Below are 17255 nucleotides of genomic sequence, written 5' to 3'. Positions count from 1 at the left end.
CATGAATGATTGCTTTCACGTTGATGAGGCAGTAGTGTTCTCTCAGTCTCATCCAATGTTAGCATGCACCGCCGTAAAGAATATTGATGCAGAAAAGAGGAACGGCAGTTCCATCTTCCATGAAGACCGCATCAGAATTTAAGAACATAATTAATGGAGTACCATGTTTGATTTGCAGTCCCATGCTGCTTGAATCGATGGGGCCACGAATCCTCGTTCTGGCCGCCGGCAAGTTGGTGCCGCTGCGTGCACTAGGCCAACTTCGTTGTTGCCGATGAAGTCGCAGTACGGCATTAATTTCTTCGTTCTTCTCCACTGGTTCGTCGTCTCAGCGGCAAGAACGAGTAGAAAGTTCCATAAGATGAACCACTCACCGCCGATGGAGAAGCCAAAAGTAAAAATTGCTTGCTTCTTCACCGATCCAAAACATGGCAAACGATATGCGTCGTCGTAGTGCAAGAAACGTCTCTCAATCTTCTCGCGAACTCCCTTTGTTCTTTGCCATTGTATTCACGTTCGGTGGAGAGCCAAAGTGCTAATAACGTGTTTAGAGTAGTAGTTCACAAATATATTTGAGAGACACAAATGAGAGACAAATGACAAGAGTGAAATCTCTGTCTATTACATTGATCTGTTTGTACATATATATACATGATGAAAGGGTGTGAAGCCCTTCGGGCAAGTAACCGTCACCGGCGGTTACTAGTGTTGATCACCAATAAATTGATTCCCAACAACTAGTAGAGTAACACTGTTCTTCCGTGATGATGGACCCAATGTATTTTGTACATTCGGGAGAAAATTAAAATATTACTCCTAGCTATATTTGAAGGAAGTAAATTGAACTTTTTTTCTATCTCCAACTACTACTCCCTCCTTCCCCGTTTATAAGGCATGGTGGAACATGACACGGTCTTCTAAACAACATTTTGACCATTTATTTATCATATATTATATCACTTTTGATTATAAATTTATAATCATTGTTAAATATATTTGATTATGAATCCAATCATATGAAATTTGCATTATAAAAATAAAATTTTAATAGTCAAATTATTGGTCAAAGATGACAAGGTTTGAATTTTGATATACGTGTATGCCTTATAAACAGGGAAGGAGGGAGTATGTTCGCGGTACCACCGTTTTGTTTCATCGGACAGTCATCTTCAGCGTCGATTAGCGGACTTTCCCCTAGTTCCCTCTCCCTCTATCTAGGCAGCATATGTAACTCACTTTCCGAATCATAACAGGTTAGAGCAAGTATAATAAAAGGCTGAAAACTGGCTAAATGTTGAGATGGATGAGAGAAAAAGAGAGAGAAAAGGGAAGCAGGTTATAAATTTATAGCCAGCTTGAGCATAGAAACTAAAAAACTTTGTGAGAGAGACAAGTGAGCCATGTATTAATGATGGAGAGCTAAATCACTATACAAGTAGACTGAGAGACAAGCTGCAAAAATTCTCGCAGCCAGCAGCGGGCTAAATCATTAGCCTTGCTCTTAGACAGAGCACCATCGATTGGAAATTGAAGTGGTTTCCTCTTTCACTTTTCTTACCTCCTTCGTCAGCCCTATTTTTCTTTAGAAAAAAAAGGACTCTAACACTGGCCTTAAAGCAGATATATTGCTACATGCCAACAGTCTCATATAGGTAGTCTCATACAATGCCACATATGATTTTTAGTGATGTGGAGGAGAGAGCGAGGTGAGAGAAGAAGGTGGTTGCCTCACGAAACAATCGTCTCATAGACTAAAATTTAGGAGTATGAGACTATATCCCACCATTGTACGAGTTGTTATTGACATGCAACTCAAAATATTTTTTAAATTTTATTAAAAAAATCAAGAGGTGTGGTATAACTATGAGACAACTAAAAAGACAAGCTATTGCATATAGAAGTTATATGGTAAGTCATCTCGAGATTATGTGTTACTGTATAAAATTGTCTTTAAAACGACATAAATGTGTTTGCCCTTATTTTGTCGTACATCCTGCGCTTCCAAAACGAGACATTCTTGAATTACGCCAGAATGACACAATTTTTCATAAGGATTCGGCGGATATCTAAGAACTTTTTTTTTGAAGTAGAATATCTAAGAACTTGAATATGATAGTAGACGAAAATATCAGGCATGCGAGCCATGACTCTAGGGATGTAAGTGGGTACCCATTGGTATTTTTGGATTTCTCATTCTAGTTCATTTTTTTCTCTTAAATTAATTACTTAGCATGTCATTCTAGTTCCTTTTATCAAATTTTGGGTCGACCCAATGAAAAAAAATGTGGGACTTGCATCCCTACATGGCCCATACTTTACTTTAGTACTTCCTCCGTTCTAAATTATAGGTCGTTTGATTTTTTTGACATCAAATTTGACCACTCGTCTTATTCAAAAAATTTGTGCAAACATAGTCAAATTTAAATCACTCTTGAAGAACTTGTATTGATAAAGCAATCCACAACAAAAGAAGTGATGTTTTGCATAAATTTTTAAATAAGACGAGTGATTAAACTTGGAGTTGAAAAAGTCAATCGACTTATGATTTGAAACGGAGTGAGTAGAACGCTTTATGTCGTACACTAAACAATTTCCAGATACAGAGACTCCGAGAGATAAACCCTGGGGCTTAGGGTCCACACCATCTGGACCGCGAGTTCCAGATCCGACGGCGGAAGGAGGACGACGACCGCCGCGGGGAGGAGCCGTGGGCGCCCGCAGGAACCTAATAATTGGCCGCCCCCGCCCCGGGTCCGTTCCTCCTCTCGCCCATCACCGCGAAGAACACAAAGGCAAGTAGGGTTAGGAAAGGGCGCGGCGGCGGCGGCGGCGGCGGCGAGAGAGGGAAGAGGGGAGCGCGTCGGGGATGACGGGCAAGGCGAAGCCGAAGAAGCACACGGCCAAGGAGATCGCCGCGAAGATCGACGCGGCGATGACGAACCGGGGCGGCGGCAAGGCGGGGCAGGCGGACCGGCTGGGGCAGGACAAGGGCGGCCACGCCAAGCTGGCCTGCCCGCTCTGCCGCACCCCGGCGCCCGACATCAAGTCCATGCAGATCCACCACGAGGCGCGCCACCCCAAGCTCCCCTTCGAGCCGGAGAAGCTCCTCAACCTCCACTCCTCCACCCCCGCCGCCGGGGAGGCCACCTCCTCCAACTCCAAGCCCAAGCCTGGCGTCCGCGGCAGCCTCAAGAAGTAGCTTGCTTGCTTCCTTGGGGTAATTCCCTCCAATTCCAACCCCACCCACCAACCCGATCTATAATCAATCAAACTACCGCCTCCGGCCCTCCGGTGGCCGCTGCCGCGGTCGGCCTTCGGCGGTGTACTACTACTCTGCTGCTACTTTTCGTTACTGCTGCTGCTTGTGTCATGTGATAGACGTGTTAACTATACTGTGGCTATGGCTCCGCTGCCTATTTGTTTCAATCTCGTCGCCGGCAACTCGGCACGGTTAATTATGTGTTGCTTGGCCGTGATGCTGGTGACGGCTGCTACTACTGTTAATGTCGATCGGGTCTCCTGGATCAATGGCGCAAATATGTTGCTTGTTTATTTTCTTTTACTTTTACTGGCAAGTGAAGTTGGACAATTAATATTGTTTTGGCAATTGTTGGGTGTTTTGCTTCAGTCAGGGTTTCATGAGTCAGATCTTATATTTTCATCTGTATATAATTGATATTGTCGTATATACTCTAGCCACTTCTTCACCTGTTTTGTTTATTCCCTTGGGACTTCTGAGGACAATTGCCTCTCCATGGGATAATAGTTTGTATCTCTACCTTAAAAGAAAACTCATCTTTAACAAGTAGCAGTGTTGTGACTAACTGAAGGACAGTTGCGTTTGAGTGATAGTCAAATTTTGGAGCTGCAGTCAATGGTCCAAGGACATTGCTTTGTTCATCTAGTGATTTTGAGTTCCTCCACACTTCTTGAGTTCATCGTTAGACAAACTTTACTATTTATGCATGGGTATTAATTGTTTGCTAGATCCAAGTAGCGGTGTTGTGACTAACTGAAGGACAGTTGCGTTTGAGTGATAGTCAAATTTTGGAGCTGCAGTCAGTAGTCCAAGGGCATGGCTTTGTTCATCTAGTGATTTTGAGTTCCTCCACACGTCTTGAGTTCATCGTTAGACAAACTTTACTATTTATGCATGGGTATTAGTTGTTTGCTAGATCCAACAATCTGAATTTCTAGACAATGTGCTGAAAGGCATTCATGTGAGATTAGTAGCTAATTGATAACCATGTATCTTTTGTTTACCATGATTAGTATGCCATATTGATGATTATGCACCACTATATGGTGTAATTTCTACTTGGCCTCCTGAGGGGAACTGTTTGCTCACGAGTATAAGCAGTACTCCTGGGTCATGATAATATTGCATCACCAGACTGTCAATTGAAGTTGGATATGCTGTTTCAGCGATGTACAGATTTAAAGTCTTCCAAGTCCCAAGCTTATAAGTTACAATGGCCCCTCAGTGTAACTGAACATTTATTCATTTGTTTTGGTAACTTGACTGCTTACTGCGATCATGATTACTTGTATATTACACTAATTTGTACCAGCAAACATATCCTTTTGTAAAGCTGATCATCCAAAATTAGGCAATGATGTGTTTAAAGAATTGGTGTATGAGTTAGTCACCAAATGCTGTTTGCTGCTACCTGCTAGACAAATTCCAAAACACATGGACATAGATGACTTATCCCCCTTTTAATTTTCTTTAAACGTAGTGCTGACACTTGGAGTATTACTTTCATTCTCACGTTGGATTTGTCATTGCAGAAGTGTTCACCTGAATCACCTTAAGTATTGCAGTATTGGGACTAGAATCAGAAAGGAACTTTTTGTTTTACCAAGTGATATGTAAATACTGGAGTTGCAGTCAACGGTACAAGGACGTTTACAATACTTATTTTTATCTAGTGATTTGAATTCCTCTGCACATGGTTAACTACATGTTGACTTTGCAGTTCGGTCAAGTTTACAATTTTTTTAGACATTTCATTAACCCAACATGATCCTTATCCTTTTGTACAGAGTCCCAGTGTTCTGAAAGGCATTCCTATTAGATGAGTAGCATAATTGAAGATGGTGTATCTTTTTTTTAAAAAAGTTTATATTCATATAATTTTAAACTTTGGAATGCTTACTTAAACTAATTGGACTTTTTATCCATTTACTTGGTACCTTGAATACTGCGTCCAGGGGTCACCTGTCTTGCACTAATTCATACCCGCAAACAGATGCCTTCATTTTGAAGATAGGCAATGCTGGCGTTTACAACAACTGATGCTCAAGGCCTTAAGTTGGCGGTGTGAACTTCCATTGGATAGCATCTGGAACAAATGTCCAAATGACAAGCTGCAAGGCATGCAAGTTATGAAACTCGGTTGTATAATTTTTTTTGACTGCTCAAAACGTTAACCAGTTGTATAAAATTAATTTGATCAGCAAGCAGCAGTTATGTACAATATGCTTCCTAGTGAAAATATACTTTTTATTATGCACATATTACACTACGTAATATGAAAATATACTTTTTAGAATGCATATCTTACACTATGCAACTGTACAAAAAAATTTAGATTGCCGGAGCCGCGGACAAGATTTGAAACATAGGGAGGATAAAAACACACATAAGAGGCAAGAGCGAACATTGCAGCAAATTGAAATTACGATATCGGCCCTAGGAGTAACATTTTGATTTTCTCCTGAATGCACAAAATACGTTTTGGGTCTATCATCACGGAAGTCTTTGCCACACCTATTACTCTCCTAGTATGGTGCAGCTTCAGTTCACATGCCTGACAGTTCAGTCATGTTGCAGCGTCAGTTCCTATGCTTGAAAGAACAATCTGACGCAAAAGATAAATGCAAGTTAATAAAGACAATAATAATAGATGATTCATGTCTTTTGAGTTTAGATGAGCGATTGCAAAGTTAGTAGTTGGGTGAACTGGAAGTAGAGACAATTAGAAGAACGCATTCGAGTGTAGATAAATAAGAAGGGCCCTGATGGGAAAACATTTTACTGACTTCTGCTGATATCGGATTCTGAGGAAGAGCTTCAGAAAGTACAAAGTACAGGACGGCTATTTTATTTGCCCACACAAGGTGTTTGATCAAGGCAAAAGACATGCAGAGATGGTGCAAATACGATAAGCACCATACAAGATGGTAGCAACAAGAAGCTGGCAACTCAGTACGAATCGACACACAAATTTATAGAAAGTTCAGGAAGCAAGTACGAACACAAGTTTATCAGTACTAACACATTAAGGTGCCCTGATTACCATTACGAACTACCATTGCATTAGTGTTGGGTGTATGCTGATAGAATCTCGATAGCTGCTGCACAAACGAAAATGGACTGTGTTAGATACTTGGAAACTTGTTTCTGCGTAAACATCCATTACCAGTTTAAAAAAGTAAGAAGATGCAAGTATGGGAAAGTTCATGATATACCATGGTCAATTTGGGAAATATAATAAAAATACAGTGAAGTAGCAAATCAAAATAGAACTAGCACACATGATAACTTATGATTTTATTATCTGCTTGAGTATGAAGTCTGTACTTGCAGGTTCTTGGAGGTTGCTAAAATCACAATGTTTGAGGCAGTGCAAAAATCTGCATATCCTAGGTCCTCCCCACTAAAAGATGCCATTAGGAATGGCCCTGTCTGGTACATGCCCTCTGCCCTGTAAAACCTCCTCCCGTTCCAAACCATCGCTTTTCTGCTGCAATTGATGCCTCTATTTTTGGCCCATTTTTATCTTCAACTAAAAATTTTAACTTGTGAAACACTTACTTTCTAAAATATACACGTGCCTCTTCCAAGCAGCACAGCCCCAAGCCTTTTTTGCTGCAATTGATGCCTCTATTTTTGGCCCATTTTATCTTCCACTGAAAATTTTAGTTTGTGCAACACTTGCTTTCTAAAATATACATGTGTACTTCAATTTGTTTCTCAATTTCTGACCAAGGTTTTAAATATCTTGCTAAGGTCCTTAGCGGCTACCTTTTCAAAGGCTAAGAAAAGGCTATATCCGGCTATAGCCTTAGCTAATCCATTTAGCTGTTTTGCAAATCAAGTTCACAGTTTCAGAATATTCAGTACATCATCAATTCATCATGTAGAGAAACAACATAGGACTTCAACTTCATGCTTTCACAAATCTAACACAAAGTTCAGATGATGCAACAACCATAAGTCTAACACAAACGACAGACCGACGAAGAAATGAGTTCACAGTTTCACACAAACAAACTGAAAGCATAAATATGAAGTTGATACACATCAGTGGCATCTGATCATTTCTACCCGTCTAATCATCACCAGCAGAATCAGAACTTTGCCCATGCATTGAATCGTTACCATCTTCATCAGCTTCTGATTCTGAAGATGAAATAGATGCTTCAAGCTGCTCTGTATTACGCATTAAAGACTGAATGCTCCGAATTTTCTTCTTCCTTGGTTGCACAATCCTCTTCCTTTTGGATTGTGGTTGTGTTTCTGCTGCTGCTCTATCTCCACTTTCTTGATCTTCATTATCTGGTGGTACAACTCCAGTAATGAACTCATTGCCATTATCTAAAAGGACATCATCTATTTCCAGTAATGAACTCCGCCGCCGCCGCTTGCGAGGAATCGAGAGAAACGAGTGGGACAGACTGAGCAGTGCTTAGGGTGCTTAGGGTTAGAGAGCGTGGCCAGCTATTTATACATGGTTCTATTTTGGGCCTAAATGATGCACTGTGTTTAGCAGGCCGGCCAGCGACAGCGACCCATTCGATCTCCAGTCAAAATTTAATGGGCTCAGATATGGTAATTTAGCTGATTTAGCTGGCTATAGCGGGTTATTAGCAGGCTATCCTACTTAGCGCCAAATGGACCTTCTCCTAGCGTTTATGCTCCTAAAAGGCTAAATCCGGCTATAGCGGCAGCTATAGCCGGTTATTTAAAACCTTGTTTCTGACAAATCTTTGCTATCAATGGCACAGACTCCCTCTGTCCCGCAAAGACTGTTCATATAGCCTTCAAATTTTATCCCACAAAGATTGTTCGTTTAGATTATAGTAAAGTCCATCTAATTAAACCAATATCAAATACCAAGACATAATTGCATAGGGAAGAGTATGGAGCCAATCAAATGCTTAAGTAGGTCTTTCTTTTTAGTTTCAATGCATTTGCATTTATCGAGGATCTAGAGAACCAAATAAAAAACACGGTCTTCAATCACAAATGCTATAGTTAATTAGGGGTAACATGATCATTTTGCACTACTAGTAGTATGTTTGAAATTTCTAAACGAACAGTCTTTGCGGGACGGAGGGAGTACAGAGTATATTAGACACAAGGTACACAGGAACACAAATTGTGTTGTAATAGCACAATGCCAATCCAGTTTATTTAAAGCAATTAAGTCTTCCATGCTTCTTAAATGAGACTCGAGCTTGAATTGAGAAGAAAAATGCCAAAAGACAGTCCAATGGGTCGCTCCCAAGTAGATCAGAAAACACCCAAAGCACCTGCATTATTTGAAGAGACACCTCTGTAAGAATCCCTGGAAAAAACTTTCGGTGGTCTTGTCATCTTTATTCTAGGCCCATAACCAGCTGGTATTGTGAAGGTATTTATTAATGATTCAGTAAAGGGAGTACATTTGTTGATGAGCTGTATTAGTTTAAAGCGCCCAAGTTTAATTAGCGTTGATCCCGGAACTGATCAATAATCAAAACACAAGGTCGCCAATCCGGTGTATATTGTGAGGCTAGTCTCAGTGGAGGTTAAGGCATTAAATTCATCAATTTTGCTCATTCCCATAAAATTCAACTGTCACAATTATCTAATTTTTAATCTAGATAACTGTGCACTGAGACTGGCATGTGAAGGAGTGCACATTTATTTTATAATGAGTTGAGCAACTAGATGAAAGAAAGCAGGCTTACTAGATAGCAATGCATGGAGCAGCAACGAGCGTTGGGGTAACCAGCTCGTAATATGGCTCATGAAGCTTGAAGTAATACACAGAGCATTCGCTGGATAGCACGATTCCACCCTGCTGTGTCTCTTCTGCATTGACAGGCTTGTACAAACGGATGTAGACATCTTCATCCTCTTTCTCTACTCTGCAGGACGTTGATTTGGTCCCACAACCTGTGGCGCACAAGATACCATTGCCCAAGCAAGAGAAGAACTGGGCATACGTCACCGGCGAGTCATCCTCGATGAGAGTAAGAGGGACCTCCACGATGGACAGCGTCCGCTCGGTGCCCGTCTTCGCCACGCTGATGTCGTAGGCGGCGAGGTCTTTGGATTCTTTGCTCCTCGATCTGCCGAGGAAGTGGCGGCCGTATGGGACGGCTTCGCCGACGAAAGGCAGGTTCTTCTCGCGATCCACGAAGTGCCACTCCTCCGCAGACGAATCGAACGCCACCGTGCCGGTGCAAGGACCTCCCGCTGCCGATGAGAGCAGTATGTGGTGGCCAACCACAGCGTAGGACTCGAGAATCGCCGACCATGGCGCCTCGTCGAGCAGGTCCAGCTCCTCCTCATCCAGGACGGGGAACAAGGGCGGAGGTGTGGTGTCAAGGTGCGCCAGGAGCAGTTGGTAAGCCGGCCGTCGACGCAGGCGGCGTCGGAGAGGTCGAGGACCTCGAACCAGGGTGGACCGTTGGGCACCGCTCATATGGAAGGGATGCGGGTGAGGGCGTACACCCTCGCGCCGACGGCGAAGGCAAGCGGCAAATACTTGGGTGAGGTGGGGGGCGGGCCCTTGGCAGTCGAACACGATGGTCTCCGCCTGGCGAAACGGCGGCCCGTCTTCTACGCGGCCAGGGAAGCCGCCGACCCCGACGATCCACGAGCGCTGATCCGTGCACATGGCGGCGAAGCCCCTGTCGAACTCGCTGTCCAAGAACGCGACGTGGTAGGGGTAGGGGACCGGATGATCAGCAGTAGTCTTCTCGCTGCGCTTAACCTCGATTAGGGAGTAGGAGGGATCCCTGGAAGCGTGCCGTATCACCAAGTACTGCCTCCTCTCGTCCTTCTGATTCTTCCTCCGCCTCCTCTTCCTCTTCCGGGGGCGGGCAGAAGCATTGTCAGCCGCCGAAGCCGCCTCCTCCGGCCAGACGATCTTGTTATGCTTCTTCTTCGTCGTCGTCATCATCGTCTTAGCGGGGGAAGATGCATAATCAGCAGCAGCAGCCGCCGCCATTGCCGCTTTCTCTTCTGGTGTCACACTGCTATTATTCATCTTCTTCTCACCTTTTTTTTTTTCCAGCTGCCGCCATTGCCGCTTTCTCTTCCGGTGTCACGCTGCTATTATTCATCTTCTTCTCACGTTTTTCCCCTGAACGGAGGATTAGTTTTTTTTCCGTACGATCGAGTTCTTCCATATATCGGCGGCGTGGTGCAGCTTCCATACTCTCTACTCCCTCTGTCCCACAATATAAGCATTCCTATCTATGTTTTTAGATGTCCAGGTTCATAGCATCTCTAATGTATCAGACAAGTACTTGTCCAGATACATTGAAGATGCAATAAATCTAGTACACAACTAGAAATTCTTATATTATGGGAAGGAGGGAGTATGTCAGTCCAAACCAACCTTTTGCGGATAGTGCAGAGTTCAATTTACTCAAAGTCTGAATAACATCCCAAACTATAGCATTTAATTTACCCCCTAAACTATGCAATTTAGTTAATTTTACCCTAAACACTAGTGAGGTGGAGAGAAAAATAGGACGGCAAGAGGGAGGGGTGTTGATCACAGTATCACGCTAGAGGAGACAAGGTATCTGGATAAGATTTTCTTTCTAAGAATAAGATAAAAATCTAAGCCCAAAGGCTCTCTATTTATTAGCCTATTTGGAAGAGGATGCCATAATCAAAACAACAGCAGAAAAAGGAAAAAAATTGTGACGTTTGAGGTGGGTCACGCAATACGAGACCTCGTTAATACCAATGACATGAGCACATGCAGTTCCTCTGCAAGGAGAGTAGAAATTAAAACTGTTCATGCTATTATCAATGCTTGCAGTCTTCTTGATTCCATGGAGTCTTCGCCCAACGCATCAGTCAAGCTCATTCGATTCAGTATGCTATAGAACATTTTAACTTCTGAAGAGGCGTAGCGGCTAAACAACCACAAAAAAATTCTTACAGATGAAACTGAAAACAATGCAGAATCGAGACACCATTCGCTATAGCTCATCTTTTAAACTTTCCAACTAAGTAAATACGCGAGTCCCTGCAGTAAAGTGAATCTGGTAAAGACCAGTTTCCGCAAAACAGACCACTATAGCCAGTTCTAGAAGATAAATAGCGGCAGCAACTTCTTATTTTTTCATCAGAATACTAGTACATATCATCACATTGGCAGCTCGCCGCTATCTGCTATGACAACCTTGCTCTTTGGCTGCCCACTCTGCCGGCCTTCAGCTTCGACCTTGTAGACGACATCCATCCCAGACAGCACCTTGCCAAACACAACATGCTTCCCATCCAACCTAGCACACATAAAAAGAAGCGTGGTTGATGATCAGCATACATCTTGAATGGATTAAGACATTCTTCAGTCAAAATTGGAGACAATCAGTTCACTATAACAAAGACCAGTTAATATTCACTTACCAGCTTGTGGTTACAGTGGTGATGAAAAACTGGGATCCATTTGTATCTCTCCCGGCATTGGCCATGGACAAAAGGCCTGATCCAACAACCAGTCAACCAACAATTAATGGATTTAACAAGCTTAATACTTGAATTAAAACAATCCTAGGCATCAATGTGATTTTCAAGAAAAACAGCTATTCAAGGTCCTAGAAACCACTCAGACAATGTCCAAGTCAAAGGTAACTATAAGGTCATAAGGATCTCTTTTCGTAGGGTCAAGTATAAAATTCCAAGACAGTTGATCACCTGGCCCAGTGTGCTTGATCTTGAAGTTCTCATCAGCGAACTTCAAGCCATAGATGGATTCACCACCCCTTCCATCACCAAGAGTGAAGTCACCTCCTTGGAGCATGAAGCTGGGGATGATTCTGTGGAATGTGCTTCCCTTGTAGTGGAGAGGTTTGCCACTTTTGCCAACTCCTTTCTCTCCTGTATAACAAGAAAGTTGAGTCACATTAAACCAAATCCAAACAAGTGAATTGACCTATTTTGAAAGACAACACTCAGAAAGCTATTTCACAGATTGTAGAACTAATCACTATTCAGAACGGGACCTCTTTTGATTATATGTAATAAATAATGGTATTGTATACTTGTATACGATAAATGCAACAACACATATTGTAATTTGGTTACTCATTTTCACTTTTCCCATAAAATAAGATTCAGAATGTGCATTTTTTTTTTTGCTTGCTTGTTTGGAGAAGCATGCAAACTTTGATTGGTTAAGCTACCTAACAATCAGACAAAACTATTTTATGCCACATGACAAAAAAAAATGTTTGGATGGTGCAGGTCTTATTAAGTATGCCAGGCTTCCATGAGATTAATCATCTCAAAACTCTAACAAGCAGATTGGGTAATAACAATGTCTTAACATACCTGTGCAAAGCGCTCGGAAGTTTTCTGCAGGAAAAGGAGATGTAGGGATGATTAGTATTTCTTTTATCTCATATAAGAAAACAGTTATGCATTGAGAAATAGGCGGATAATACCTGCTGTTTTAGGAACAGTCTTCCCGAAGAGTCCCATGACAATCCGACCTGTTAAAGTTAAGAAGATATTAAACATCAATGGGTCAGTCAGTTAATAAGCAGAGCAATATTCAGACACAAACATTCGTCATGTCTGCATTTTTCCTTGATACAAACAAGACTAAAGAAATCATGCCAACAAAATATACAGACATCAAATCGAAATCAAATTTTGGATAATCCTAGTAGCAGCAATCACTCTAAATGACATACAACAGAAGCAAATCACTTTATACTGTGCTTATTGGTGGTAGAGCAGATGATATCAATCCATGTTTAAGTGTAACATCAGTAATGGGACCAAAATAGCTAGTCAAGAAGACATTCTAAAGTTGCCCTTTTACTCCACAGAGATGCAGCATCGCGTGCTGATCTGACTGTGGAACAAGAGAAAGCTAGTCACCACAAACCTGCGGGCTTGCCGTCAATCTCGATATCGAAGTAGACCTTGTGGGTGACCTCCGTCAGGTCCTTCTTCGCCTGAAACCCAGAAAAAATAAATTCAGGATGCACACCCATACCAATTATCCATACAGAGACAACGGATCAGCAACAAACACACTGGCCAGCTACTTAGATCCGCATCTAACAGATTCTGACACTACCGCAACCGTCGCAAATAATCAAATCGACGAATAGCTAGAACTGTCACCGCGTGCTAATCAGATCAGATCGCGCAAACAAACACGCATAGAGGAGAGGAGAGGTGCAAACTATGGGCGGGTGGGCACGGGACGGACTAGGTTGACGAGCACCTGGGCGAGCGTCAGGGCGGCGGCGGCAACCGCGAGCCACAGGCACACCGTGGCGGGGCGCCAGACGGACCGCGCCCCCGCGCTCCTCCTCCACCCGCTCGGCGCCATCTCCGGTCGGTGCTCTCCTCGCCGCCGCCGCCGATGGGGTCCAGAGAATTCTAGATCTGGTTGGCTGCTTCACTCTGCAGTCCACGAGGCCACGACCAAATATGGGGAGGAACCGAGGAAGAGGAGTAGCTGCGCTGGCTGACGAATGGGGCAGACGCGAGAAGTCAGTCCCACATGTCAGAGAGTTGGTTACTTCCGCAACGGTGGACGATTTGGCTAACGATTTGGTTTTTTTAATCGGTGAACAGTATAAAAAGGCACTCGCTAGCGATTCTCATCTCGCCTGTCTCGCACGGTTATCAAAATTTCTCCCTCTCTCATGCCCGGTTCCCAAAGTAGTGCCTCCTCCTGTATCTGATCTCTCTCCTCCACGTCCACCAGCGACGTCGCCAGCTCCACGTTCAGGACAGGTTCAACACAATTTCATCTTTTCTTTTTATAGAAAAAAACTCGAGTTTGATGGCACTAGTGATAAAAAAAAGAAATAGGCACACAAATTAGAACTGAAAATTACTCAAACATTTGTTTTTTTAAAAAAAATTACTCGAACATAGATTATAGAAGTGTACACTATACCTCCCATCGTCTCGAGCTAGTTCAGTTTCATCTTGCTTATAACAGCAAGAACACTTCTTTCTTAAGCACTGATTTTTATTTTGTCGCTCTCTAAACAGAAAACATAGCCCGTGGTTAAGCCAGCCTGGAAGTAGATAAGTATAAGCCTGTAGAAACCGGCTCCGATCCAAATAAAAACAAGACTACATATGACCACAAAATTGCAGTACAACAGAAGTAAAAAGTGATCCACTATCTATGTCATCAGTCATTGTCCTCTCGGTTTTCACCTGCATAGTTGCATTGCAGTTGCACCGATTCAACAGGTACGTAACTTGTCCACAAAAGTGCAGTACAACAGATGAACTGGAGAGTCATCTAGCTATGTCCCGAGCCATTGTACACAAACTACCGATATGAAAAACAAGGATCATCAACAGATGCAAAAGTCTGCTTAGCTTCTCTCCACTAGTGAATGCAGTGTGTGCATTCACTATCAGTAGCTGGTACTCAAAATAACACCATGCCAGCAGGATAGTTGCCCAAAGATAGCACAGGCATTTGCTCTCCAGGTCCCAGACCATCAGTCTTCAGTCTTTAGATGCACTGGCAGCCGGGCCTTTCTTTCCGTCGTACCTCTGCATTCGAATCACAAGCAGAGTTTAGTAAGAAACACATGATGAATTATCAACGGAATTGCGGATCAATGCTTTAAAATTTCACTCAATTCCAAGGGAGCATGTATTGCCTTGACATGATGTAAAACCCTTAAGCTCAAAACAGACTTGCCAATACATGGTGGTGGGTCAATGTACTACCAAGCAGATAACCAAATCAAAGTTATCAAACTACTGTAATTTCCAAGCTCCTAAGTAAGTTCCTTTATTTTAATGCCAGTAACTTAGAAAACAAACTAGGAATGAAACGCAAAGGTACTAACTCAATTCCAGTTGCTTCCTAGACACCATGCTAACAATTTGATTAGACCTAGACACAATCAACTGGCCACTGGGAATAAATTAACTTTGAGAAACTCTGCTACAATGCATGATCTGTGTAGCTTTCACGCAGCAAAAGTAATCATGACAATTCAGCAACATTGAGGTCTCACCTGCTTTCCAAAGCTGAACGGGACATACTTGTACTTGATCATATGCACAATCTGTCGCTTCATTGTCAGGACAAAGAGCACAATCCAATAACAGAGAAGTATTGGCCAGAAGACAGGAACATCGAATACAGAGAAGAAGGTCATGATGAAAGCAATGAAAAATGCTTTCGTGATGGCATACCTGAAACAAGATTAGTTGGTTAAGCATAGTTTCAGAGTAATTTTCTACTGGAAAAAAGGACCATAAAGGACAGAAATCTACTAGCCACTGAAACACCAAAGCTTGACCTAGTAGGCTAGTAACATGATGTTCCTAACCTAGTCTACAATTCTGAAATAGAAAATTGTTCCCGGGAAACACAAATGACTTTCTAAATCCAGCTAGATAGGACCTAGAGGGCAGTGCCAAAAAGGCAGCTCATTGGCTTAGAGACATTTATATTATTCACAAACTAGAAGCCAGATGGAGATAGATTGTGCAATTCCATACGAATCATAAAGAATGCAGATGATTTCTGGCAAAAAGAAAGAACATCACAATAACTTCACAAAGGAGCGACAACATATTGCACTCTAAAACTAGAATGTCTAAAGGTAAGCATTTACTGAAAAAGAATCAATTTACAAAAATACAACAGTTCTATAAGGAAATGCACCATGTATTTCTTAGACAAATGCATTGCAAAACTCTGTATACCAGTAACTATTAAGAGATCTGACAGAAATGACGTAATATATTATTTTCATAGGAAAAAAACTATTCATGTGCACTAGCTAGGCTATCCCATGCCATCTATTTATTTATTGTTGTATTCCATGGCACACACATAACATTTACATCAGTAAATAAAATTCAAACAGCTCTAAGCCTCCAATTATACAAAGTACAACTGTACTACTGAAGAGGTGGGATGCCAACACTTGTTTTCCAGCAGCTAAATAAGTACTATTAAATAGAGAAAAACGATTTCAGATGCAGTACAGAGAGCCAGAGACAATGAGACAAATCTGGCTCTGATCTAAATAAGCACAAATGGTCCAAGCCAACTACAACGGAAATCTGACACTAAATCAGCATATATTTATGACCCCTTCTACAAATTGCATCTCCAGTTGGATAGTACTGGACACTACTAGTGAAGTAAATATCAGACACTTGATCATTTCAGATGCACCACGCAATCTGTGAGAAACATTGGCTAGCTAGTTTGGCTTGTGAAGGGCGAAATATTGACTAGCCAGCATAGCTGTTTCGATGAAATCTAACACAAAAGCAGCATGAACCTATGACTGCCTTATAAAATTGGACCCCTAGTTACAAGCAATCAGCTAGGCCAGTGGGGCTAAGTATAGGACAAATTGAGCTAGGACAGAATCGCAGTCGCATACCAGAACTTGAACTCGGGGAGGCGGCGAATGAAGGGCTTGAACTCGTCGGAGCCGCGGGTGGGGAGCCCGGGCCCTGCGTCGAGCGCCTCGAGCTCCGGGTCGACCATGGGGGAGAGGAAGCCGATGAGGAGGTTGAGCAGGTAGATGCCCAGGCCGTAGGTGACCACGTAGAAGCCCCGCACGAAGTACACCCGCAGCGCGTACACCGCCGCGGCCACGAGCGTGCCCGCCCACCGCCGCGCCGTGTGCGGCGCCGCGCGGTCCAGGTAGTGCTGGAACGCCCGCGACGCCTCCGCACCCCACCGCTCCGCCGTGCCGCCGGCGCCGACGGGAGTGGGCTCCATGGTCGCCGCTTCGGATCCCGTGGGCTAGGTTTCGTGCCTGGGGGCTCGGACGCTGGTGAATCGCAATCGCGAACAGAGGAAGAGGATTCACGTGCCGTGGGTTCCGGAGCTCACGTGCTACAAAGGCGTAAATATCAGTGAAGCATTTCTTCAGAGTTCAGAGAAACTGTCGTATTCGTATACCACTGCTCCTTCTTACTAAGTTACTATAGCAAGATTTTTTTTTGTCTGTTTCACAAAACAAAAACAACTTTTTCAGATATTTACTCC

General features: G+C 42.9%; 3 protein-coding genes and 1 pseudogene across 4 annotated transcripts; 1 reads left to right on the top strand and 3 right to left on the bottom strand.

Moving 5' to 3' along the window:
* Positions 1-2753: 2753 nt before the first annotated feature.
* Positions 2754-3655, top strand: LOC120704444 (protein METHYLENE BLUE SENSITIVITY 1-like). The gene has a single exon (XM_039988838.1). The coding sequence runs from the start codon at positions 2867-2869 to the stop codon at positions 3197-3199; it is 333 nt and encodes a 110-aa protein (XP_039844772.1). The 5' UTR covers positions 2754-2866; the 3' UTR covers positions 3200-3655.
* Positions 3656-8325: 4670 nt separating this feature from the next.
* LOC120702289 lies at positions 8326-10229 on the bottom strand (annotated as a pseudogene).
* Positions 10230-11175: 946 nt separating this feature from the next.
* On the bottom strand, positions 11176-13873 carry LOC120704441 (peptidyl-prolyl cis-trans isomerase CYP19-4-like). Of its 2 annotated transcripts, none has more exons than XM_039988834.1 (7): positions 13479-13873; positions 13134-13203; positions 12685-12732; positions 12572-12595; positions 11936-12118; positions 11648-11723; positions 11176-11523 (listed from the first exon to the last, which is right to left on the bottom strand). In XM_039988834.1, exons 1-7 carry the CDS (start codon positions 13584-13586, stop codon positions 11385-11387), a joined length of 648 nt encoding a protein of 215 aa, XP_039844768.1. In that variant the 5' UTR covers positions 13587-13873; the 3' UTR covers positions 11176-11384. The 2 variants fall into 2 exon arrangements, with proteins under 2 accessions (XP_039844768.1, XP_039844767.1); XM_039988833.1 differs by having other exon boundaries at positions 13464-13682.
* Positions 13874-14305: 432 nt separating this feature from the next.
* On the bottom strand, positions 14306-17096 carry LOC120704443 (protein RER1A-like). Its single transcript, XM_039988837.1, has 3 exons — positions 16642-17096; positions 15253-15433; positions 14306-14779 (listed from the first exon to the last, which is right to left on the bottom strand). The coding sequence occupies exons 1-3, from the start codon at positions 16983-16985 to the stop codon at positions 14732-14734; spliced, it is 573 nt and encodes a 190-aa protein (XP_039844771.1). The 5' UTR covers positions 16986-17096; the 3' UTR covers positions 14306-14731.
* Positions 17097-17255: the final 159 nt, after the last annotated feature.

The sequence above is a fragment of the Panicum virgatum genome, chromosome 4K, assembly GCF_016808335.1.
Source record: "Panicum virgatum strain AP13 chromosome 4K, P.virgatum_v5, whole genome shotgun sequence".
Taxonomy (NCBI): domain Eukaryota; kingdom Viridiplantae; phylum Streptophyta; class Magnoliopsida; order Poales; family Poaceae; genus Panicum; species Panicum virgatum.
This window is presented reverse-complemented; position numbering and strand designations above follow the sequence as displayed.

What these genes read in the sequence shown, in the direction of transcription:
- LOC120704443 (XM_039988837.1), bottom strand. Translation starts at nt 16,985, where the DNA reads ATGGAGCCCACTCCCGTCGGCGCCGGCGGCACGGCGGAGCGGTGGGGT. An exon ending in CTCCCCGAGTTCAAGTTCTG is followed by an intron (nt 15,434 to 16,641) that starts GTATGCGACTGC and finishes ATCTTGTTTCAG; the next exon opens with GTATGCCATCACGAAAGCAT. An exon ending in CGTTCAGCTTTGGAAAGCAG is followed by an intron (nt 14,780 to 15,252) that starts GTGAGACCTCAA and finishes ATTCGAATGCAG; the next exon opens with AGGTACGACGGAAAGAAAGG.
- LOC120704444 (XM_039988838.1), top strand. Translation starts at nt 2,867, where the DNA reads ATGACGGGCAAGGCGAAGCCGAAGAAGCACACGGCCAAGGAGATCGCC.
- LOC120704441 (XM_039988833.1), bottom strand. Translation starts at nt 13,586, where the DNA reads ATGGCGCCGAGCGGGTGGAGGAGGAGCGCGGGGGCGCGGTCCGTCTGG. An exon ending in GACTGTTCCTAAAACAGCAG is followed by an intron (nt 12,596 to 12,684) that starts GTATTATCCGCC and finishes CTTTTCCTGCAG; the next exon opens with AAAACTTCCGAGCGCTTTGC. An exon ending in ACCACTGTAACCACAAGCTG is followed by an intron (nt 11,524 to 11,647) that starts GTAAGTGAATAT and finishes TATGTGTGCTAG; the next exon opens with GTTGGATGGGAAGCATGTTG.